Source organism: Pituophis catenifer, unplaced genomic scaffold, assembly GCF_029215685.1.
Source record: "Pituophis catenifer annectens isolate HBS135680 unplaced genomic scaffold, rPitCat1.0.hap2 SCAF_3, whole genome shotgun sequence".
Taxonomy (NCBI): domain Eukaryota; kingdom Metazoa; phylum Chordata; class Lepidosauria; order Squamata; family Colubridae; genus Pituophis; species Pituophis catenifer.
In genome coordinates this window covers 132,805,153-132,832,102 of record NW_027256883.1, presented here as the reverse complement: position 1 = coordinate 132,832,102, position 26,950 = coordinate 132,805,153, and the positions used below count along the sequence as shown (strand labels likewise).

Sequence of the window (26,950 nt, the reverse complement as noted above, 5' to 3'; positions counted from 1 at the left end):
AACGAACAAAGTATTTAATAAGGCTATTTCATTCATTCAGATCTCGGATGTCTTCTGCTTGTGTTCCCTTTATTTTTTTGAGCAGTGCATATATAGTTTGAGTTCCAGGGCAAGGTTCTGTCCTTATTATAACTGGAGTTCATGGGGCAAGGTAGGGGCAAGGATTCAAAGACGTTTCACAGCAAGACTAGATAACCAAGAGCCAGCTACTAAAGAGTTTGAAGGAAAGTGCAAGGTGGGATAAGTTGTTTTGGCAGTAAGCTACCTTCTTGACCTGGGGTCTTAAATAGAGGAGGCTTGGAGTTCCTGACTGAGCACAGTTGCCACTGATCATTCTGGGTTTCAGCACCACATTGCCCCTAAGTAGACATACTTATGCTACTTGCTCCTCTGTGCAACTGAACATTTCTCTGCTTTCCTGGTGTTTAACTCTTCACCCGAAGACAGGGATTCCTATGGACTGGACAATGAGACTGTGGCTTTATCCACGGAGGCTAAAATTGTGGGGGGGTGGTATCTAATGCCCTTGCAGCACTGTTGCTAGGTCTGGGACTATCCGCGTTTTGACTCAAAAGAGATGTTCCAAAATACACACAAGCATGAAAACAAATCTGGCAGTGACTTATTGAAGCAGCTGCATCTTCTTCTACAATCAATTAGCTGCAACAGAAGCCTTCCTGCAACAACTGAGTGATCCAAGGAAAAGATGCAGCTGTTAACCTGCACCACCATCTGAAACACCTCAGTGGAATTGAAGCATTGCACATTTATATTCCCAATTTTCTTCTTTTGGTCTTCTTCATCTTCCGAAGGATCACTGATCAACTAGGGGTGTGACAAATTACAGGCAGTCCTATTTAGCAATCATAATTGCAATCAACTCTGTCACTAATTGAAACGTTTGCTAAGTGGGGAATCACATGACCATGACCCGGCTTTCGTTTTTCCCACTCTCATGCCCTTTGGAATGGCTACTCTTGTGCTGAGATAATTAGCAAGAAGGGAATTAATCTTTGTATTTACATTAATTGGAGAGAATAGGATTGCAAGACAGTAAACAAGCACGCAATGGGGAATACACCAGGCTGCTTGTCTCAGGCACTTGGGTCTATCAATGGGGGGGGGGGGCGGCTGCTGGTGCCACCACATTCCTTCCAATGTGTATTCCCCATTGTGTGCCTGCTTACTCTCTTATAATCCCTTTCTCTCCAATTTCTCCATTCTGCAAGGGGGCACAAAAAAGAAAAGTAACACGAGAGGCATAGGAGAAGCCATACTGACTTAGAAAGGCAATCGTGCGGTTGTAAATGTAGCCATTGGTTACTTTACTAAAAGTAAAGTTACTTTTTTAGCATAGTCATAATTTTAAATGCTCACTGAACATTGCAGTCACTAAGTAAGGATTATCTATCCAAAATTCATTTCTGACCTATCAAATCCTTGTTACAATATTTACAACAGCAAAGCAGTAGGCCAGCAGGTGAGTTATAGTGTGTAAAAAAAAATCCATCACTGCAAGAACTGGCATTATGCAATGTGCAAAGTTCAGACTTTTTTTCCCAACCAGAATCTATCATGTAATGCTAGGATTCTATAAAACTCCATTTGAGAAAGAAGGACTCAGAAGGTAATTTACAATCGAATATCTCATTATTAGAGTTTGTCTGTGTTTTGTGCACAGCACCCTTTAAAGGTGTTGTTAGGCTTTAGTCTTGCTTTAATTTGTTTCTGGAAAATGAAATGAACTTTATGGGATTTTTCCCCTGTGGATGGATTTAAATGTATCTTTAGTGTAGCATCGCTTTGTATTTATGGAATCTAATGCTTCCTTTTCTTTTCATTGTTTCCAGATTATTGTTGGAGAAACTGCAGTGTTTTGCTTACAGATGGCCACACGGGATTTTGAAAACCAAGAAAAAACAATATTAACTGGAGACTGTTGCTATATAAACCCACTGGTGCGCAGGACTGTCAGGTTCCTTGGTAAGAATATTGGGTGTTATTTTCTAATCTTCATGCATTAGGATGTGTCATCGAGTTATGTAAACCTCTTGCTCAATTGAATTGTCTCTGGGTTCTTGAGGTTCCCATATACAACTATAATCTTAACCAGGGTGGATTTGATTTAAATCGAGTTGATTTAAATCACAATTTAAATCATGATTTAAATCATAATTTTTAAAGAGCAACTGTCATCTCTGCTACTCCTTTGACCCACTGTTGACTCACCGATAGTCCCAGTTTTGCAGAATATACAGCCTCATGCTACATAACTAAGCTCCATTTCATGCTGAATAAACTAAATTATTTATGTATCTTAAATAGAAAACTATCTGATAGATTTTTACCCCAAAAGTTTTTTATTAAAATAAATTCGATAAAAATAAAAAAAATCCGATTTAAATAAAAAAAATCCGATTTAAATAAAAAAAATCTGATTTTTTTGATTTTTTTAAAAAAATCATTGATTTTTATCCACCCTGATCTTAACTCTCATCACTCCTTTAATAATAAACTCTGCTCTTGAGAACTCATGCTATATAAGATTCAAGCCATGATGCCATTGAAAAACCAACATTCTCAGTTTGTATCAGTTCATTGCATCTACTGTACTTCCGTATGGCTGAGATGCAAGCAACAATGTGTGGATTAGCAAGGTGGCCTGTAGAGTAGAGATCCTAACTTGCATAGAATGACATGACCACGGTTGAAGTTAAAAGTGGGTTTGGATTTTATTTGTGTCATACTGGCGAAATATGTCGGAAATGACTAATATTTTATTTACTGTTGCCAGGGAACATACAAGGGAACAGCTAAGGTTTGCAATTAGTCCATAGCAGGGGTGGGTTCTAAAATTTTTTACTACTGGTTCTGTGGGCGTGGCTTATTTTGTGGGTGTGGTTTGATGATCATGTGACAAACAGTTCTTTAGGATTTAGCAAAAGTACTGGTCTACCGGGCTTTTAACTACTTGCAGAGCCGTACCGGTCTACCCATTTGTTTTTGGAGCGTGCCGGTCTACCCATTTGTTTTTGGAGTGCACTGGTCTACCACTACACTTTTACCGCTGATCAGCTGTAGGGCGGCCCTTTGAAACGCCGCAGCAAGAGTTTAAACAGTTAAACAGTCTTTTGCCACTCTGCTATCACCGAGAGCATCGGAAACCGCTTTCAGGCAGCTTGGCCTCAATTGCCAATCTGCCACCACCGAGGGGTTTACAAGGACCAGATCGGTTCTAGCCGATCAGTTGGGAGGCTTCTTGGCTTCTCAATTTAAAGCTACTGTATCTTGTTTTTTTTTTCCTCTTCTTTGTCAAGTGAGCCCTGATTTTTTCCTTCTAGCCAATCAGCTGGGACTCGGGAGGCAGCGAATAGATCGGGAGCGGGGCCAGGCAGAGGTGGTATTTACCGGTTCTCCGAACTACTCAAAATTTCCACTACCGGTTCGCAAGAACCGGGGAGAACCGGTAGCAACCCACCTCTGGTCCATAGATTCTGTACCTTATTAAAATTAGAGACTGCTGGATTTGACAGGCCTGGCCATTTTCATCCAGTCTCTATCCTTTCCCTTTTGGGGGAACATTGTTGAGAAAATGGCCAGGCTGCAGCAACTGAGGGCTCTGGAGGAGACAAACTCTCTAGACTCTTTCCAGTCAGGTTTCAAACCAGAACATAGAACTGAGAAGGCTTTGGCTATATTTGCTACTGACCTCTGGTTGAATGGGATGCTATAGTGCAATCAATCATCCTGGTTCACCTTAATCTCAGAGTGGTTTCTAATATTATCCTTCTGGACCATTTGTGGGAATTATGAGTTCTACAGTTCTCCTTCTTTCTTTGTAGTTGGATCCAGACAATGTTGGCAGGGAAAAAGAATCAAGCCAGAGACCCCTGATATATGGGGTGTCTCAGGGTTCAATGCTCTCACCCCTCCTGTTTAACATTTGCATAAGGCTACTAGGTGAGGTATTCAGCAGTTTGAGGTCAACTCTCACCAATACACCGATGACATCTCAATCTCAGTCCAACCAGATCTTTCTGTCAAGATCTTGTCGCAGTATTTGGAAGCTGTGTAGGGGTGGATTCCATGCGTTGAGATTACACTTCCCCCTTTAGGATTGGTGCACCATTTGGGGGTCTCTTTGAACTCTCAGCTCCTGCTTAGAAGATATGTAACAATAAAACTCTTACAAATTCATCCAGCACACCAGTTGCACCCATATCTGGACCAGATAGTCACACACACTTGGTAACTTCACGTGTGGACTGTAGCAATGAAGACCACTTGTAGCAATGCAATTGATCCAGAATGCAGCTGCTAAGGGAATTACGAGCATGCATGCCACCCTATGCCAATAGAGCATTTCATTATCATGAGCTGAATTGATTAGCAGTAAGATTCTAGATGTAGTTCAGAGAACTAGTTATCATCTATAAAGTCCTTGATGGCACAGGAGAGGTTTATAGGATCCAAAATTTACCAGTAAAGAATCGGCCCCATCACCAATATTCACTGGCACACACAGAGAGAGGAGCAATGATTCTACCTGTTACAAACATAACACACCTAAAAATAAATCAAGATTTCAGTTAGCATGTCTGCATTGGTATGTTCAAAGACAGGACAAGGTTCTATATTGTTTTCATTTTCTCTTAGCAGTGTGCCTTTCACCAAGCTTATATGCAAAATATCTTACTTATTTATTAATCAACTGTTTTATTAATCAGATTATTCATTTTATTGCGCTACTGTAATAGCAACTTAATTATTTGTTTTCCTTCCCTTTCTTTAGGCATTTATGCATTTGGACTTTTTGCAACAGACATATTTGTAAATGCTGGACAAGTAGTAACTGGGAATCTTGCACCTCATTTCCTTGCACTTTGCAAGCCCAACTACACAGCTCTGGGATGTCAGCAGTTTACACAGTTCGTCGGTGGTGCAGAGGCTTGCTCTGGAAATCCTGATCTTGTCATGAAAGCCCGAAAAACTTTTCCTTCCAAAGAAGCAGCTCTGAGTATATATGCAGCAACATACATCACTGTAAGTAAACCCGGCAATTGTGTTCAGGTTGTTGGCCTTCTCCTCAGATGACTTCAACTTGTAGATGTCCCACAACTTTTGCCCGGTCACCACTGCAGCAGTGTAAAACCTGTTTTCAATCTTGTTTGACAGCTGAAGCAATGGTCAGATAATAATATAAGCCACTTGTGAATAAATGGCCTATATCATTACAGAGGTATCAGTCATGTTGACTTTGGAACAGTTTAAATTGGTTTTACGTGTGCAGGTGTTCCAGATGGTGATGTGATTGACATTGTGGCCATTTATTTCTCTCCTCCAGGGTTTGCCTCTTGGCTTGTTTATGCCATCCACAGAATCTTTGATCTTACTTTGAGTTCTTTCAGTATTACGTTCAGTATTATGTACATGGTTCTTTCAATATTACGTTCACCAGCTTCATAGCTTAGGATAACGTCATATAGCTAAGAGTCAAATGATCTTTTTTTTTTTTTTAATTTCAAATTTTCTTTTTTTAAAATCCCAAATTTCCAACATGTGCCGTTTGGAAGAGAGAATGAGGGCAACACTGCTCCACTCCTCAAATATATCAAAGGGCTAAATATTGCTTTTTGATAGCACCGCCTGCTGTTTCAACTTCAAATGATATGTAATAATTAATTCTGTACAAAGTGGGCTTTGTTCATCTCAGTGAGGCACTTCACATTGGGGAAGCGATGTTGGGCTCAGCACGGCACAGAAGCGATGCTGTTGCTTGAGGCTGGATTAAGTCAGCGTCACTCACACTCCGGGACCCCAAGGTGATGTTTTTCTTAGGGGCCTTTGTTTGTCCCTGACAGCTTCCTCTGTCCCATATATTAGGCAGATAAAAGGGGAGGCTTTGGAAGCAATGCAACGATTTCACTTTGCTTTGTGAAGGAGCTTCCAAAGGTGGCTTCAAAGCTTTGCATATTTGTTTTTACGTTATCCTTTCAGAGGGTTGCACAGCATTGCTACAGGAATACATTAATGTTATAAAGATAAGGAAGAAGCATAGCTAGAGGGCATTTTGATGGTCATCTCATCCAGCCTCTCTGCTTGATATCCAGAGAAGGGGGAATCCCCTGTGAATATTTCTCCATTCTTAAAAAGAAATTCTTGGTATAGTGGAACTGTGTGTTCGGAAATGCCCAGCCAGGTAGAAAGGATGATTCAAGCAGGGAATTAGCCTTGAATTGTTGCACAGATCCAGGACTGCTAAGCTCCATAGAAACTTATATATCTGTTCCCAAGAGAAGGCAAATAGTCTGGGGAGATTCCTGTATTACAGGCAGAATACAATATAATAGCTTGTACTCTACACGTGTGGATCTGGTTGCTTGCGCCTGACACTGAGTCTTTCCAATATCTGATTGATGGGTTATGTGTGGCCCTTTATGGTTGACCCTGTGTCCTGTTGCAGATAGTAGTGCAGTCATCCCAATTTTATGGTAGGCTGCCTAACTCCATTGTTGTATTGGGGAGAAAAGCTCTCCTCCTGAAATAGAAGGCAGCCTATCCATCAGCTGACCAGTGAGCTGACAAAGCGAGTGTGATGAAAGGCTATATGTATAATGTATGTCTATAGTACTGTATATTTTGAATAGACTGTATACAAAATATTGAAAGTTCAGTTGCTTGTCCCTCTCCTTACTTTTTTAAAATGTTAAGGCTATCTTAAATGCCATTGTTCTTCTCTTTGTTCTTACATTTCTACAAAAAGGTAAATTACAAATCTTTAATTAAGCCACTTGTTTACTTGTTTTATTTTTAACAGTTGGGGTTTATGATTTTGGCTGGCTTTAGTATCTAAGCAAATTATTTTCAATAGCGGGATTTAATCTTGGTGGTTTGGCAATTAGATCATTCAGTTGATCAAACAAGATAGAGAACTTTTTCTTTTGACTTTATTATACCCTTGCAATTGCATTATGGGTAAGAAATCTTTTTATTTTATTTTTCTTCTTCTAAAGGAGTAAAGAACTGTTGTTGTTTTACCACTACGTTGGTAAGTTGGTAGTCTAGTATGAATTTAGGAAGATTTCTTTGCAACCTTGGAAGTAGGAGAAGATGCCTCCTTAGATTATTGTGACCACCTATCTGGGCATTCTCAAGGTTGAAAGGAAGGATGCAGTTCTATAGGAGATTTGTGGAGTTCTTGGCAACCTATCAAAATGTGACTGATAGTGTGACAGCACAGGTCACAATTCATATAGACAAGCGCTTGATGCTTCACTAACAGCTACATTATTGAATTCACTATAAGTAGAATAATGGATGAGTAAGACTATGTCCAAGACCAAGAATATGATCTGAAAACTCATGCTTTTAACAACCTTGCAGATGTAAAACAATCCAGAGTGTTTACCTAACATTCTGGAAACTAAAGAATCACAGGATATAACTAGTAAAGACTGATAAAAATGTGCACAGTTGGTAATAAATTCCTTAATACAATGTCCCCCCCCCCACTTCTGTTTCTATGAGTATACTACTTCTGTCCTACTATCGCAGCACCATTGAGAGTGTCCTGACATACGGCATTCTTGCATGATATGGGAGCAGCTCTGTAGCGGACAAAAAAGTTCTACAGAGAATCATTAAAACTGCCCAGAATATCATCGGACTCCAGTTACCAGCCCTGGACGACATCTTCGAATCTCACTGTCTGAGAAAGTTGCATAACATTCTCAGAGACGCTTCCAATCCTGCTTACAATCTTTTTGGATTGTTGCCTTCTGGCAGAAGATTCGGAACAATTAAAACTCGGGCTACATGTTTTCTGAATAGTTTTTATCCCAGAGCTATAATTGCACTCAACAATGAACTAAAGGGCCACCATCAATGAGCTGTTGGACAGTATTACTTGGTCTGTTGTGTGGATGTTTGGATGGTTTAGGGGTGGGGAATTGTGGTGGGTGGGAATGTGTTTGGGGATTGTTATTTGTGTTGGATCTGGTCTTTGGGTGTTAAGTGAATTTTGTTGTATAGGTATACTGTGTATACACGTACAATGACAATAAAGTTATTATTTATTTATTTAGTTTGTAAAAATACAGAATGGGAGATCTTACCTTGAAGGTATAAAGTCAAAAATCTTTAGATGTCTATGGCCATTTGCTGAAAGAGAAAGAGAGCGTGTGTAATAAATTTTTTAGATTTCTTTGGCATTAGAAAAATCTGCTGTTCAAGAAATTGCAGCCAGATATATTCTATACAATTTTGACATATGCAGCTGTTCCTGTTTTAGAGCATAAGTTGCCTGTAGCAGGTATCTGTTATTTTAAGTCCCTGATTTGTGTACCAGAATCAGGCTGAAAATGCTCAGTTTATTTCAAGAGCGGGATTTGTTTATTATATGTTGGATCACATGTAACTAAATCTATTATAACAACATGCAAAACTTGTTTAAATTACTTATCATTGCACCAGGCTTCGTTTTTCAATTGGCTTTTCATACAAATTTAAATAATTGACGGAAATACATAAGGAGAGATAAGAACATGCATTTGTTGCAAAATAAGCAAGGGAATGTTTTTATCCTGTCAGAGAGCATTTTCTTCCATTAATGCTCACGCTTGGTTAGCAGAAAAAAAGATGCAACATCTTTTCCTTTTTTTTTTTTCTGCTGATGTGGTTTTATGCGGAGTCCCAGTTATCGTCTAATTCTTCTGCATGAGTGAAAAACAGGCTTGGCAGGCTGACTTGACCACATTAATGTTGACATTAGGGGGTCTTTTAGACATCCAGAGCAACATGATTACACGTCATTAGTTTAACGCATGCTTCATTTAGGTTTGCAAGTTGAAAATCATACATCTGAATTAGTTAACATAACAATTCCAGAGAGAGAGAGAGAGAGAGAGAAGAGAGAGATCTGCATGTTAAATTAGATGCATATAACAATATCTAAACCTGTATCTATATAGACATAATTACTTAGGATATAAAAGCAATGGGCACTTTGGGATTGAAATGGTATAAACAATCAAAACACGATTGAAAAGTGATAAAGAGCATGTGCTAGCTTTTATGGTTCTCTGTTCAAAGATTCATATAAATGCCATACATTAAAAGATGCATTAAAACACATTTATTAGAGAAAGTTATATAGGGAAATGAAAGTTATACCTGAAAACATGTGGATTTTGTACAGTTTAGAATTAAAGAAAAAATTATGCAGAAAATGTAATGGAAGGAATTCTATAGTAACTGTGACATTAACGAAGGCTACATTTAGAATGATCCATATGCTTTTTTATATCTACTTATAAAAAGTTTTTTTTTTCTTTGAGAGGGAGAATAAAAACAAAACTATAAAAACAAAACTATTCAATTATCAGAACTATTCGATAATTCAAGGAAATGAAATCAAAGCAGCTGCTAAGACCCCATTAAAATTAAAGATAATTTTTAATATTTTAACAAAGAAAGAATGGTTTGGGTCCATTTTTTACTTATCAATAGGGCAACAAGAATTATTTGGGATCTCTGATACAGAGATATTTATAATACGAAGAAAATAACTATCTATCCATGAATAGTGAATATTAAACCCGACTTGCATCACAAAGCCATCTTCATTCGCAACGCATTGTGAAGTTGGAGGTCCATTTATTGTACATTGTGATGTATCAATGTCATGGTTTGCCACTTCATTCAGTCCATCATGGCCCAAGATGATCGAGCTGGCTTTGTGCCTAAGGCAGGACTAGAACTCACAGTCTCCCAGTTTTTAGCCTGATACCTTAATCACTATACCAAAAATAGCATTCTTAGTAGATGGATTAAAATGTGAGTAATTATATCTCTCATGCCAGTCAGCATTGCAACTCAACACCAAATTATAAATCTGGGTGTCAAACTCAAGGCCTGGCGACTGGATCCAGTCCATGGGGCGCTTAGATCCGGCCTGTGGGGCTGCCCTGGAAACAGTGAAGGATTGGCCTGCGGTGCCTCTGCCAGTGAAAATGGAGCTCGGGAGGGCCGCACAGCTGAAAACGGAGCTTGGGAGCCCATTTTCGCTGGCAGAGCATTTGGGCCACCACAGGGGCCCCTGACATGAGTGACATCGAGCTGGCCATGCCCACCCTGTCCACACCCACCCCAGCCCCACGTGGTCAAACACAACCCTGATGCGGCCCTCCATTAAATCGAGTTTGACCGCCCCCCCCCGCTATAGATACTACCATCTCTACTCTACTCTACTCTACTCTACTCTACTCTACTCTACTCTACTCTACTCTACTACACTACACTACACTACACTACACTACACTACACTACACTACACTACACTACTACCCTGTTTTCCCCAAAATAAGACATCCCCTGATAATAAGCCCAATTGGGCTTTTGAACGCATGGCAATAAGGCCAAGCGCTTATTTCAGGGTTCAAAAAAATATAAGACAGGGTCTTATTTTCGGGGAAACATGGTACTATACTCTAGATGACTACCAAATGGTTTTTTAAAAGGTACCTTCAGAACTATATTATTTCCTTAGCCCAAACAAATTGAAATCTCTTTTGTAGATGATTACAATTTGATTTTTGTTGTGTACAACTAGATTCTTCCTGCTCAGTTGTTCCTAATCTAGAGAACAGAGCTGTACTGAAAGCTATGTAAATGTAATCCGCATATATATTTAATGTATTGCTTAGCCATTTTTTGATATCTCAAGATAGCTTACAATATAAAAAATACAATTCCATATCAATCAAAACATAAATAATATTTACATTTGTTTAAATAACTAGTGAAAATAAGCCATATTATAACTGAAATATTCAATAATAACAGTGTGAATAAAACAAATTTATGGTAGATTAGTAAGGAGATAGTATCACAGGCTGTTGACTAAAGATTATTCCAGAATTTTGAGGTGAGTTTGAAAACACACCAATAGTCTGTGCAGCTGGCACAAAAATGGCGAACCTCAATCTTACTATGTATCCTCAAATGAGTATCAACCAATGTTTTCAATTATTGATAGAAAATAATATTTGTGCCTCAGAGTTAAACTGTGGATTCTTTGGTGCTCTCTAAGCTTGGTTATTTTCTTGCAGACGTTTTTTAGCAAACTAGGTAACAACGATGTTTCCAACTATGTAGAATTGTCGAATGCTATTAGCATGCAAATAATGTATATATAATTGGGAACAGATTTCTTGGTTATGAGTGATGTGTTATCCGAAATCGATGAAACTAAGTTTTGCTTCCACACCATAGTTTTGAATCCAGAAGGATTTCTAAGTTCCTTTATTGTATACCTATATAGCTCTTTACGCAGAGCAGCAAATATCTACTCTTAAGTGTTTCCATCTTATCTGAATTGAGCTGTCACCTTGATATAAATCAAGGATGGGTGAAATACACTCCTGTCAGCCTTTGCAACGACCAGTAGTGAGAGGTAGTAAGAGTTATAGTCCAATAAAATCTATCTGCTCCTGCTGTAGATAGGGCTACTGGCATTTCAAGTCTGCCTGACTATTAGTGATTCTGGGCAAAGAAAAGTACAACAAAACAGGAAAGAAACCATGAGTGATCCAAAGACAAATGTATAAAGAGAGAAAAAGACATCACCCTGCAGGGCCGGATTTAGATGAAAAGAGGCCCTAGGCTATTCCACTTATGAGGCCCTTTCACCTATAGTGAAAGTGTAATTTTAATTTTGCTAACAATTTGAATGTAGGGAATGTAGGCCCCTCTTGATCTTGAGGCCCTAGGCTGAAGCCTAGTTAGCCTATAGGAAAATCCGGCCCTGTCACCCTGCCACAAAGCTTGAGAGAATAGCCAGGTACTTTAATAGCTTCCTGAACACCAAGAAGGTGGAAGCTCCTCTTTCCCAAAGCGTTTTTATTTCATTGAAGAGAATATCAAACAAAGCAGTCTTTAAATAAACGGCATTAATTTCTGTATGGTGCTGCCCATAGAACTAAAGTCCCACTGTGCTACAAATGCTTTTATCTTGTCAACTTAGTTTCCTCACACTTGGCAGTTCTTTACTACTTGTTACTTAAGGAAGAATGTTGTAGTGAAAATATTTCCCCTTTTCTGAGATCAGGTAAACATAAAAATGAAAGATGAGCCAGATCTAATAAAGCAGCTTTGTCATACATTCTTTTCTCATGCTAGCTCCTCTTACAAATTACTGTAATTGTTCCAAATTTTAAGAAGACAGAAATAGGTTAAAGTGGCAAACACCAATACTTTTTGGCATTATTTACTTACTTTACTTTACTTACATTATTTACTTTACTTTACTTTACTGGTCATATATTTTCTTATGTTTAGACTGGAATGATTTTTTTAAAAAAAGTTTTTTTTTATTTTTTAAGACAAATAAACATTTAATACGTCAATCATCCCTCCCCTGTGACATCTCGGTGTTAACTTCTTCAGTTCTTTTTGTTCTTCTTGTTCCAAAAGTTTCTTCTATCTTGATCATCATCCAAACCACTATAACAGTTCATTCCTATAATCATATTCTCGCCATCAAATTTTTACACATAGTTATAAAATTAATCGTTTATATCTCTTTTCCAACCAACAATAGAAATAATTCCATGTTCTAAATTCCATGTTTCTTATGTTTAGACTGGAATGATTGAACAGTTATTTAATTCATGTGATTTTTTCTTTTTTAGAATGTGTATTTGGCTGTGTGGGACTACTAGGGAGCTAGGTAAAGACGCATATTTATTTTATTTAAACTATTTATATGGCTGATGACCATCTCACATAGTAACTACAGGCTGCACACAAAAACAAGCAGTAGTTAAAACAATTGCCCAAGGTCAGCGAACAAAATCATACTGGCTATCAGAGTTGGTTAACCTCCTCACTCAAAAGCCTGGGCAAAAAGCCAGATTTTCAATGCCTTCAGAAAAGCAAAGTGTGTGTGTGTGTGGGGGTGTGTGTGTCTTCTGGATCTCCGGTGGAATACTGTTCTAGTGAAAAAGTGCCGTAACATGCAGAAATGGCCTGTTTAAATTATAGGAAGCTAGATGAGATCAGCTGATAGTCCTACATATGTAGGGAGAGAAGAATCACACGATCATAAATTTTCCCAGGCTACAGGAAAACTGTGGAGAGAACAGGAAACTTGATTGATATGAGTTGAAGCAGGTAGGGTGTGCCTGGTCTCCCAACCTTTTAGGAGAACTTGGAATTTGCTAGAATCCAGAAGTGCACAAAAGGAAATGAGCACCAGGGGTGAAATGCTACTGGTTCAGTCCGGTTCAGGCGAACTGGTAGTTTAAAAAACCTACAATCCGATGATCACCTGTGCTGCATAGTTTAGCTTTGCTAGAAAACAACTGAACCGGTAGCTTTTTAAACACGCAATGTGTGTTTGGTGCGCACTGCGCATGTGCATGCAGTGTGCATTTGGTGCACACTGTGCATACAGCGTGTGCTTGGCACGTGGCACGCATGCGCGGCCACCGAACTGGTAGCAAACCTGTTCAGATTTCACCACTGCTGAGCACCCAACAGTCTGTTTCTTCGATGAGCTTGGGAGATCAGGCAGTGGACTCCTGCTGAGTCTTGAATTTTTGAGTCTTTGGTCAGTAATTTTTTCACCCTAGTTAATCTCTCAGCTATTAAGGATGAGTCACCCAGAAGCCTTTTGGATGAAGAGTGTGATAATGGTAAAAATAAATACACACCTCCTTTTTCTCTTCCCTGCCCAGGCTTTTGTCTATATTTGCCCAAACCTATATGGCCTTCAAGTTAAGAAAGATGATTAATGTTATATTTTGTGTCTCTTTGTCCTTCTTCAACTGTATCTAGCATCTATTTTAACTTTTAAAATTTTAAAATATCTTAGCATATTGTTTTATTAACAATAGATTCTCCCCATTTTTTGTGACTGCTTAGTGTGGGTGGCTGCTGCTATGGTAACTCCGACTTTTTTCGCCTGCTAATCAGCCTTTCCCAACAGCTTAGGTGTTGCCTATTTGTGAAACTTTATTATTATTCTACGCTAGCCTTCCCCACCTAGTGCCCCCCGTTTTCTTTACTCCATCCAATACAGTGGCTAGCCTTGCTGACATTCCTGGTAGCTATAGGCCAAGATATCTAGAGGTTCCATACTGAAGAAGGATGTTTTATGCTGTTGTTTTAACCAAGTAACTTGTTTACATTTTGGTTACTTATCTAAATAACACTCTAAATCTTGTTTTTTCAACATTAATACTTACTGACAAAATGCAGTGGTGCAGTGGTTAAAGTACAGTATTGCAACAAACTCTGCCCACAGCCTGGAGTTTGATCTTGATACGATTTAAGATTGGCTCAACCTTCCATCCTTCCGCGGTCGGTAAAATGAAGAGCCAAATAATGCTTCTACCTTATAAACTGCCCAAAGAGTGCTATAAAGCTCTATGGAGTGTTATATAAATCAGTGGTGGGTTCCTCCCGGTTCCGCCGAGCCGGTAGCGGTGACAATATGACATCACTGAACTGGTTCTGCCCCCCCCCCGCCTCCCGCGTTATTCTTACTTTTTATTTGGCCCCACCCGTAATCTATTGCTGCCTCCTGAGTCCCAGCTGATGGCTAGAGGGAAAAAAATTGTTTAAACTCTTGCCGGGGGGGGGGGGGGGCTTCGAAGGGCCGCCCTACAGTTGATCAGTGTTAAAAGAAAACAAATGAGTAGACCGGTGCCTGCAAAAATACATGAGTAGATCAGTGCCTGCAAAAATAAATGGGTAGATCGGTACAGCCTGGTAGACCAGTACCTCTGCTAAATCCTAAATAATTGTCACATGACCATCGAGCCATGCCCACAAAATAAGCCATGCCCACAGAATCGGTAGTAAAACAATTTAGAACCTACCCCTGATATAAATGCTATTACTATATGAATTTTGCCCTCATCAAATCTGAGTTAGATCAGTCTTTTAGAGTTTTTACGCCCCTCTAATGTGTCTTACCAAGGTTTTCATTCCTACCTCACTCTCTTAAATTTGAATGATCTTATCCAACAATGCAACAATGTAATTTGAGGGTTTACAGATGTTCTAGTTGTCCAATAAGATGTCCACATAACATATATCCTTCCCACCCACCTACCCTGTTTCCCCCAAAATCAGACATCCCCTGATAATAAGCCTAATCAGGCTTTTGAGTGCATGGCAATAAGGCCAAGCACTTATTTCAGGGTTCAAAACAATATAGGACAGTGCAGTACCCTTTTACACACATATCCATTGCATGTTTTACAGTTGCTTCTGCACAGCAAGGAGCGGGTGAATGGAGTGGAAAGCTTAAATGGATGAGAGGAAAGAAGTGAAGACTCTCAGAAAGTGATCAGTTTACACCTGTGACAAAAGAAAAATTATTGAAATAAGGAAGAGCGATCAAGAAATGATCAAATATCTATTTTTGTAGGCTAGATCTGGTACAAGTATTATAAGGACAGACACACCAAGCAAGAGATCCAGAGAGTGTAATGACATGTGGAAATAACCATGGGAGAAAGGGAGAAGAGATGCAGTCGAGGAAATGGTCAGATAAAAGGTAACATAGCCCACAGCAGGAATGTGGATGTGGCAGCCAGTTCAGAGGGGACCCTCCCTAGTTTTTTGGGCTGTAAAGGGGAGAGAGAGGGAGAAGTGTATTTTCAGACTTGCAAGAGTTTGTTAACTTTACAGTAAAGTAGAATTCTGGCTGTGTTTCTTGACTGGTGTAATTTGCAAGGCTGTCAGAGGGATACTTAAAAAGTCTTGCTCCCAAATTCCTTGCAGTCCTGTAGGAGAAATAGATGGGATATGAGCCCATACAGGCATAACCCAGTCTATTTCTAGTGGGTTTGCTTCTTTTCTGGAACTCTTGATTTGTTATGGTTGGTCGCATAGTCAGCCAGATACTTAGACAGGATTTTGCATTTTTGTCCACTTATTGAATCCTTCCCAAAAATCTGGGATAGGCAGGTGTTGTTTAATAATATTAAAGGTATTGTCACAGGATGTAGGCGGTTTCATGTAAACTGCCTTTTGCAATTGATTGAAGGTGATTTTGTCAAGGCTGATGATGCTCAAGTGGTAGTCCAGATGTTTTGGAATTGCATCCAAAGCCCCTGTTACTACTGGTACTATCTTTACTTTCTTTTGCCACAGTCATCCTACTGTTGTTGATAACAGTGACACATACATCCAGTCCAAACTCTATTTATTTATTTATTATTTATTTATTATTCATATTTCTATGGCGCCCACTCTCCAAGGACTCTGGGTGGCTTACACCGAAGACAGTATACTAGATAGCATATTGCCCCCAACAATCTGGGTCCTCATTTTACCCACCTTGGAAGGATGGAAGGCTGAGTCAACCTTGAGCCGGTGAGATTTGATCTGCTGATCTGCTGAACTAGCAGTCAGCTGCAGTACTGCACTCTAACCACTGCGCCACCTCAGCTCCTTGGTGGTATATATGGACAGTGCTGAGCTATTCTGTTTCAGACAATCTTTTTCCATATAACTTCAGATTGTCTGTGTAAAGGAGGTAGGATAGCCTGGCAGATGTTTTTAATGTTCGATAGCCATGACCTGACTTGTTCAGTATTACTGACAGAGGAATCAATGCAATAGCAAACAGTGGTGATAGTCTCCTTCAAAGATTCCTCTCTTGATATTAACCTCTCTCAGTTTATCACCATTGATCAGCAGCTGTGTCTTCCAGTGCGCCATTGATCTTTGCACAAAACTTCTGATGTTTCTACAGAGTCCTGTTATTTCTAGGCCCTTGATTATCTAGTCGGGGCAGGGAGCTTTATGTCTTCTTGTAATCAATTTAAGCTACATTCAAGTTAGTCTTCCTTCTCTTACAGTTTTTCAAAATCATTTTGTCAATTAGGAGCTGATCTTTTGTTTCTCTGCTGTTTGGGCATTTTCCTTTCTGTTCAAGTGGAAAGAATGTGGATGTGGCAATCAGCTCAGATGGGACCCTCCCTAGTTTTTTGAGCTTCTTTTCAACTAGATGCTTTTGGACTGCATCAACTAGCAGACCAGTTAGCAATCTGAAAATTGTTGGTAATAGCAGTAGCAATAGCACTTAGACTTATATACTGCTTCATAGTCCTTTTACAGCCCTCTCTAAGCGGTTTACAGAGTCAGCATATTGCCCCCAACAATCTGGGTCCTCATTTTACCCACCTCAGAAGGATGCAAGGCTGAGTCAACCTTGAGCCGGTGAGATTTGAACTGCTGAACTGCAGCCAGCAGTCAGCTGAAGTAGCCTGCTGTACTGCACTCTAACCACTGTGCCACCTCGGCTCTTCTTGTAAGCTTGTAATTGGCTTGTAGTTGCCTGGTGTAGCCCCTTTTGTTGAATTTTTCATTATCAGGTAGGCTTTGCCAGATGCCAGAAATCTTCCATTTCATCTCTTTCCAGTATGTCATTAAACTGCTTGGCAATGAGTGGGTGTAGATGTTTCAGTCAAAACCCATGCAGTTCATCTTTACCTTGTGTTGACCAATTCTTAATCTTCCCTGCCTTTTTCTCCACCATTTCTGCTTTTATTACAAGTTCTTCACTTCATTTTCTTTTTTTATTCTTATTCACATCCTTTACCCATGCTGCATTCTTTTGTATGTCTTTGGGTTGTCCCATAGCTGTTGCTCAGAAATGCACTGTTTCTTCTTTGTCAGGTGTTGGCTAGTTCATTGCAATCTATTCTCTGATGGATTGATAGAAATGTTTCAGATTCAACTGAAATTGGAGACTCTGCCTATAGTGTGCAATTCAAGTTTTATGCTGCTGACCTTTTTGGCTAGAGCTGTTATTTGCCGTTTTATTATTTCTAACGCTTCCTTTACCTTCCTTGATATTAGGAGATATTTCTTGATCAGGTATTTTTTTCAGCTTCATAATATAATGTGTCGGTAAAGAAAAATTGGTGGGAAAATATAGTTTGAAAAATTGTTGAAAATGTGCAGATTAAAATATTATGGGATTGCCAAATATAGACCGATAAAGTCTTGGATGCTAACACAGCAGATACAACTGGTTAAAAAGACGAAGGTATGGATAATCGATGTAGCCATACCAGGAGTTGGTAGAAGGCAAAGAATTGCAGAAGATCTAGAAGTATCACGATCTGAAAATTTAAATTTTAAATTTAAATTTTTAAATTAAGGATCCTTGGTGGCGCAGCAGACTAAAGTGCTGTTAAGTAGCACAGCTGCCAGCTGCCTGCAATTACTGCAAGTTCAAATCTCACCAGGCTCAAGGTTGACTCAGCCTTCCATCTTTTCGAAGGTAGGTAAAATGAGGACCCGGATTGTGGGGGCAATAAGGTGACTTTGTATAAAAAGAATACCGCTTGGGGGGGCTGAAAGCCCTACTAAGCAGGTATATACAAAAGTATGAAGGCTATTGCTTAACACATTGTAAGCCACCCTGAGTCTCCGGAGAAGGGCGGCATATAAATCAAACCAATAGATAGATAGATAGATAGATAGATAGATAGATAGATAGATAGATAGATAGATAGATAGATTGTGGCATAAACTGGCCATGGGGGTCCAAGTGGATATCTGCACACTTGGTGCTACACCATAAAATGTAGGATAGCGCTTAGAAAATCTGAACGTTGCCCAAATTTCCATCTCCTAATTACAAAGGGCCAAACTGCTTGGAATTGCACCTATACTACACCAATGCAATTCTAGGTTCCTGTGGTGGACTCAATTCAATTCAGAATAAAGCTGGATTTGAGGTCTTCCCTGCTCAAGCTGGAGACCCTATACTGTTTCAGACAAGTGACTGTCCAGTCTCTTCTTAAAAACCTTTAATATGCATACAATTTGATATTATATATGCATGTATCCTTATGATTTATATTGATATTGTTTCCTGATTGCTTATTTGTACCCTATGACTATCATTAAGTGTTGTACTTATGATTCTTGATGAATGTATCTTTTCTTCTATGTACGCTGAGAGCATGTGCACCAAGACAAATTCCTTGTGTGTCCAATCACACTTGGCCAATAAAAAATTCTATTCTATTCTATTCTATTCTATTCTATTCTATTCTATTCTATTCTATTCTATTCTATTCTATTCTATTCTATTCTATTCTATTCATACAACTTGATGCATGCATGTGTATTATATATATGCATATATGTGCATTACAACTTGATAATATATGCATAAATCCTCATTGCATTGATAATATATGCATTGATCCTCATATGAGGATCATACCAGCTAAAAAACTGGCAGCTGTGATTTCCTGCAGTATCTGCTAAACTAGAATATTAATCCAAAAGTTTTCAATTTTATTTTTTAGTCCTTTTCTAATCAATTTTAATTAAGAATATCATTAACCTATATACAGTATTAGTAAGGTTTCCAAGGATTTAAAAAATTTTACATAACCAAAAAAGGTGACATATTTCTTTACTCTTCATGCCTTTACTCTTCATGCCTTTTCTCCCTTAAGAGATATTCTCTAATTAGATACACGACATTCAAGTTGGCTTTCTCTCAAAAAACATGAAAAAATGATCTTAGAGTGCTAAGATTTGGCAGCTGGAGCTGGGGCTGTTAGGTGCATGGTCCTTCCTTATACAAATATAAAGTTGGATTATAGTGCAGAAGGGACCAAGGTAGAAACTGGGTGACCATGAGTTCCAGTGTTTTCTTGGACACAAAACCAGTTAAGTGACCTTAGGATAGCCGATCCTCTCAGCCTTAGGAAGGAGGCAGTAGCAAATCACTTCGAAAAAAATTTGCCAAGAAACCTGCAGGAACTTACTGAGGTGTCAAAAACTGATTTTGAAAGTAAATTAAAATTGGATCTGGCAGCTGAGAAGTGTCTTGACAATTAAAGTGCTTGACAGAAAGAAAGTGGTGCTCTGCTCTCTAATCTTACCTTGGGACCCAAATCCCAGTCATATTTTGAGTGTCTTTTTTAAAGGCCCTCATTTTATCTTTACCTTTCCTCGTCACTTGGTCATCTTAATATCCCTTTTTACTTTTTAGGTTTAAATGACAGTATTTAAAATACTGATTATTATGATTATGGTCAACTTTTTTTAGGTATAACATACATTTATAAAAAGAAGTTACATTGTACATTCTAAGTATGTAATGTAATATATCATATTTAATGTAGCTTAACCATCGTTTAAATGATCCCAAGGTGACACTAATTTTAAATAGAGAATATGGAAGGTTTGTTTCTTTGCCCAAGGGTAAGTTATGTATGTTGGCTCTGTATCTGTAGAAGAGGGAAACACACAAGTCATGCCATCTTCAGACAAATTCATAATTTGCATTATTTGTGCGAAGGCATCGCGATAGACAAAATACCATTGTGGCTTCTACCAAAGATACCTTTTATTCAGTTAATCATTTTTAATCCGCCTTTTCACTTACAAATCTGTAAGATTTGAAGAGCCTTGGTAGTACAGTGGTTTAATGCACCCTGTTATTAACACAGCTGCCTGCAATTTCTGCAGGTTCGAATCTTACCAGGCTCAAGGTCGACTCAGCCTTCCATCCTTTCTAAGGTAGGTTAAATGAGGACCCAGTTTGTGGGGGCAATAAGCTGACTTTGTATAAATATACAAAAGTATGAAGGCTATTGCTTAATGCATTGTAAGCCTCCCTGAGTCTCCGGAGAAGGGCGGCATTTAAATCAAATTAAAAAAAAAAAAAAGATAGTTTGGAATATTTACTGAATTCTGAGGAAAGGTCCTAGAGATGCTTGTCTCCTAGGAGCTCCCCAACAAGGCCTTAGGCTTTGCTCATTACATCTTGATAAAAATCAAAAGTGAACATGTCTTGGTCAGGACATTCCAGTTAACATAATATGGTGGTAGTTGAAACATCTAAGTGAAAATTAGAATGTGTCAATATTTTTAGTATTCCCTAAATCAGGGGTGTCAAACTAACGGCCCGCAGGCTGGATGCGTCCTGCACAGGCCACGCCCACCCCAGCTCCGCAAATGGGGAAAATGTTGCGAAACATCATGTGACGGCAATGTGATGTGGCGAGTTTGACACCCGTGCCCTAAATCAAGGTGAATATATATATATCACAGCTAGCATATGAAACTAAAATAGAAGTTGCTAAGACTTTTTCCTCTTCCCCTCCCACCAAAAAAATTAGAATTACAAGATATCACAGATTTGGATAAATTTAACTTTACCATCTTCATATGTTCTGAGTACATTACTAAGTAATTTTTAATATATGATTCACATTTGGAAATTCCTTTGATTTTCAGTAAATCAATACTATTTCAGTAAATATGGCTAGCTCGTAGCCACCAAATTCACTCTGTATAAGTTTATTCTGTGAAAATTGGTGCAGCCTCTCCTGTGTGCTGTGTGTAGAACAAGCTATTATGAATTAACAAAATGAAAATTAAAAATTGAAAGAAAGCACCACCTGGAATCACAAAATAGATTCTTTAATGGATTTCCAGATGATGACTATTCCCTAAGATTCCACTTACTACAGTAAAGTGTGTTAGCGAAATCAGAATGGAAACCACACAGCAACACTGTTGAATTCTTCAAAACCATGAGAGTCTATCCCAGTTGAGGATGAATGGAAAATATGTGTGTGATCATACTCCTCTGGGGTGAATGGATCAGTTTCAACCAATTGTGTCATTTAGCTACTATTATCTCTCTAGAACAGGGGTGTCAAACTGGTGGCCCATGGGGCGGATGTGTCACGCACCCACCCCAGGTCCGCAAAGGGAAAAACATCATGAAATGTCACGTGATGATGTGACACTGCGAGTTTGACACCTGTGCTCTAGAGAATCCTGTGGTTTTCAGAGCCACTGCCTCACTGGTAACTGGATGTGAGATTCTGTTTGTGACATTGGGTCTAGGAAGTGCTGTCTTCTCTGTCATCATGCCTGTCCTTTGGAACAGCTTCCCCCTACTATCTGGATGGCCCCAACTTTGCCTCCTTTTTGAAAAGCCTTGAAGATCTGGCTCTTTTGGGGAAGCAATGGCGGAGCCAGTGACTGTGGTGGAACAAGAGGCTAGTGAATGAATCAGTGCCTCAAAATTCCTCTCTGGCCAAAGGAGAGGACTGGTAGTCCAGAGGATCCCCATGAAGAAATTGTAAAACAGCAGTCTCTTGCAGATTTTATTGCTCTGGAAGACAGGGGAAAGTCAACTTCGCCCAAACTGTAGTTCAAAGCCTTCAAATGGACATTGGGTTCACCCACTTCCTCTTTTAATCACTTCAGGAAATTGTTTGTGAACTGTTTTGGGATATTAAGAACCTTCAGAACAACAAGATGAGACAGAATATTACTTAGTCTGGGAGAAATGGTATATAAAGGGTTGGAGGAGAAAGGAGGGGGAAAAAAGCGGGGGGACAAAAGAAAACTAAACAATGGTTAAATTAGATGGAGGAATATGGAAACAAATGGGAAGAAATAAAAATTGTGGAAAAGAAATTAGGTACCTAATTATGTTAAATGTAAATAAAATATTTAGATTAAGAGAATATATTATAGCGGTATATATATATGATATACTAGACATATATGTATAAAGATATATTAAGATAAAAAAGAGAAAATGTATAAATATGGATTACTGATGCGAAGATGTTGAAAAGAAGAAGATGTAAATATCTGTTGTTGTTTTTTTTAAACTGTTTAATAAAAATTATTGGAAAAAAAAAGAACCTTCAGAACAACAAATTTTGCCACGCCAGGTGATATTTTCTTCAATCCTCAGCAAAAATTCTCACAATGCTGTCCAATGTCTGTGTGTAATTTACCCCTATATGATGGTTGTTACATTATTATTTATGCATCTTATTATCTTCTTTATTGCCCCCTCTTATTGGTATTATTATAATGATGATGATTATCGTTCTGTTGCTTTACATGTACACTAAGAGCTTCTGCTCTGGAGACAAATTCCTTGTGTGTCTAATCACACTTGTCCAAATAAAATATTCAATTCAATCAATCTACCTAAGGTAGGTAAATTGAGGAACCAGTTTGTGGGGGCAATAAGCTGACTTTGTATAAAATATACAAAAGTATGAAGGCTATTGCTTAACGCACTGTAAGCCGCCCTGAGTCTCTGGAGAAGGGCGGCATATAAATCAAATTAAAAAAAAAAAATCCATGTAAGTGTAGCACTTTCCCCGAAAGGGCCACTGGCAATCAGGCTCTCTATCCCTTTCCCAGGTCACCAGCCAAACATTACAGCTTTGGGACACTGTTTTAAGGGAATAAACACAAGATTTTTTTAAAACAAAAGAAGTTGAGTTATTTAATCAAGATTACTTTAATTTTTAAAGTAGCTCCTAATGGGTTTTTCTCAACCAGGACTGAATGACAAGGCTTTAAAAATTTGACTATAGATAAGATATGGGAAAGAGATGTTTTTTTCCCTTGTATTTTTAGAGAAGGCTGTGGTGTTAAAAGGAAAGGAAAAATGATATTTGATTATGATAAAAATATAGTTGTTATTTCTGATTGGTGGTAAATTTGTGAAAGTTTCTGAGAGGAAACCAAAAAAATTGATAAATCGATTTGTGGGACATTATTTGGAGGGATTAAAGATTAAGATTCTTAACATGCTATTTTTGATAGCTGTTAATTATTTTTTCTTAGATTCTAATGATGAGGTTTTAAATATTTTTTATAGATAAGAGATCAGGTATGAGAAGAATAGATACTTTTAATTGTATTTTTAAAGAAAATGATAAGTTATAGAAATTATTTATACTTGTCTTGATGAAGGGGGAAATAATTTCTTTATATTTTTTCTTTTTCTTTGCACTTTTTTCTCATTTCTTTTTATATACAGTTTTTATATACAGTTTAGAGTGCATTCTTGAAAATAAGCATACAACCATTTGTCTATATATAAGGTAAAATTTGAGAGTTCAAGTTTTAACCAGTCCAATATAAGATGTTCAATATTATGAAAATGACCGCAATTAAATCATGTATAATTACGGTCCACAATTAATCTATGTTCCACAATTAATCTGGAAAAACACTGAGGTGATTACTTTGACTAGCTGAAAAAATATTGCAAAATATAAAATAAACATACGAGACAGGTAGAACTATATTACGTGCCTAAACTTTTCTCACTTTCTGTTAGGTTACATATCAGGATGTGACTGCCAGTATGTAGCAAATCTAAGAACAAAATAGCTGTTTTTTGAAATCATGAAATTGCAAGATATCCATTAAATTAGATTTTGTGAACATGGTGATCAAAAGTACGTTTTGCTTACTAATCGAGCTTCTTATCTGAGTGTGCCATAATTTAAAATAATATCCTCAATTCCTGTTGCCAAAGTCATATGTAAAAACAAATCTCCCCTGAGTTTGTGATGCACATTTTTACTATGAGATTGCATTGAATTTCATTTTTGAAAATAGTTACGATTTTCTGAAGTCTCTTGAGATGGCACATTACTATTTTTATCATTTTTTCCAGCCTCTGTAGCCTACACATCAGAATCAAATTTTAAAAAGATCAGCGTCTTTTCTCAAATGATGAACCAGATGTCCAGATCACAGAGAACTTCGTTTTGATCTGTTTAAATCTTTGTACGTTTGGAGAGAGAGTTGACATCAAAAGTGCTTTCAACCATTTGTCCCTTTGGGAAATTTGTATATAAAAAAAGTGCACATAAAAAGAACAATGGATTCTTTCTGTGAAAATAAGGGTGGAATGGATTTGTGCTTTCGGAGTTATCAGCATAAATGGTGAACTATCAGGCACGAAAGGTCTGGTCTGATTTATAAACAAACTGATTTATTGCTAAATGCCTATGCACAGGAATCTTCTCAAGTAACAGTTGGCACTTGCTTGTAGTTAGTTCAGGATTAATGGAATTCAAAAGGGAGGGCAGTTGGATATGGTCTGCTTGTGGCTTCTTAAGAATTCTAAGGTAATCCCTCTTTTAACTCTGCCCCCAGGTTCTGCCACTCCTTCCCCTACGTGAAGCTCATGATTTAAAGACATTTTTAAAAGAGACAATAACCAAAGCATCTTTTTTTTGTCATGCGAGAAAAACAAAAACTGCACAAACCCCTGAGAATAAGTCTGTTGATATAATCCAGATTTGGGAGAGAGAGAGAAAATTAAACACAATGGAAGGAAGTCTTCTGTAATGGAGCCCAGTTAACTAGCTGAAGTCTTCAGGCATCTTCATGCTCCAGTGTTTTGTTCAGTGCATCATTTAGTCATAGTGCATCATTTAACCATCATTTAACCACAGTGCATCATTTAACCATCATTTAACCACTGATTTATTCTAGCAATTTTAGGCAGAATCAGCACATCTCATATTTAGCCTAGATTTACCTTTTTGATCTAAAAACAATTACTAGTTGCTGTGCCACAATAAACAAGATGGATTATTCTTCTAGCTAAAAACCTATAAACTTAGAGGAGGTTCATAACCACAATCATTTTTTCTGAAAAAGAAATTTGGTCCATCCAATCCAGAGTGGGGAAAAATTGCTGCCAAACTGGAAATACTGACCATTGCAGTTAGCATAACTGATGGTGGGAGGTACTGGACATTGACAAAAAATTTACTTAGATTACAGCAATCAACTATTTGATAAAATATAAAAAATAAAGCCAGTTTACTGTAGTGTTAAGGTATCAGGCTAGGAGACACAAATCAGCTGAGTGACCTTGGGCCAGCCATTTTTTCTCAGCCCTAGGAAGATGCCAATGGCAAACCACTTCTGAAAAACCTTGCCAAGAAAACTGCAGGGACTAATCAAAACAGTCTCCAAGAATTGATTGAACCAAAAGGAAAGAAAGAGAAAGGAAGATTTATACAGTATTAACTATGATCACATAGATCACAAATGAATTGTGCTTAGAACAAACATATGCAACCATAAATTAAATTAAATTAAATTAAATAAGAAGCATTAGATAAGAAATACACAGACTTTTGAGAGTTGAATAAATTAGAGTAGACATAAAACCAAAGTGACTTATCTTTCCATTTATAACTTTCCATTTATAACTTTGGATGAACTGTTTATTAGTTGTATAGAAATAGGTTTTTTAATTGTGACAAAGCTAAAAAACAGTTTGACTGTGGGATAAGCAAATATTTACAGGTTGTTTTCTGCAGATTGCAGTCCAGTCTACTGCATGCTGCTCTGTAGCAAGCCCTAGAATAGAATTTAGTAGTGAGAAAATAAGCCTTTGTAAGTGTAAAAAGCATCAGACAACTGTGGATAGTCAGCGGCTGGAAAATACATTTTCACAGGATGTTGCTTTTTTTTGTATTGGCTGGCAATTATTTCTCCATTACTTCTATTAGAGAGGTCATTGAGTGCCAAGCCCAGATTCGTTTGTTCCTGCCTGCTATATTTTAAGGCATGGACAATAATTCCTGAGCAACTGAGAACATGTATTAGCTAAGGGTGTCATCTTTATGCATAAAACGTTTAAAAACAAATTTTATTTTCACACTTGTTTACTTTGCTACAAGATACCACAGTGAATCTTATGGCTGGTATAGCTAGCTACTTACATCATGGAGTAGTCTTAAATTCAGCCCTTGAACAATCCATCTCTAACATAGTTTGAGAATTTATTAGTATCTCAGAATTCGGTATTCGTGGAGATGAGAACCGCGTTGAAGCTGAATTCCTTCTTAACTCATCAGTATTCTAACCTAACATGGCAGAGTAGAGTGTCTGCCGCAATTTGAACAGAAAAGATGAAAGAAGAGCTGTGAAGTGAAAATCACGTTGCCTTCCAAATGAGGGGAGAAAGACGGAAGGGTGTGATTTAGCATGCAGTCTTTTTTTAACCACTGATTTATTCTGGCAATTTTAGGCAGAATTATTTTTGATAGCTTGCTGTTCATAAAAAGCGTTATTTCACAAGCAGGTGGTGAGCTTCAGC

The 26,950-nt window shown here is 38.1% G+C and overlaps 1 protein-coding gene across 2 annotated transcripts in view; it reads left to right on the top strand.

Moving 5' to 3' along the window:
* Window positions 1-26,950, top strand: part of PLPPR5 (phospholipid phosphatase related 5) — a 90,253-nt gene that overhangs the window by 52,028 nt on the left and 11,275 nt on the right. For both annotated transcript variants that reach the window (XM_070939375.1, XM_070939376.1), the window contains exons 2-3: window positions 1,851-1,983; window positions 4,793-5,043. In XM_070939375.1, coding sequence (XP_070795476.1) covers window positions 1,851-1,983; window positions 4,793-5,043 — 384 coding nt within the window. The remainder of the gene's footprint in view (window positions 1-1,850; window positions 1,984-4,792; window positions 5,044-26,950) is intronic.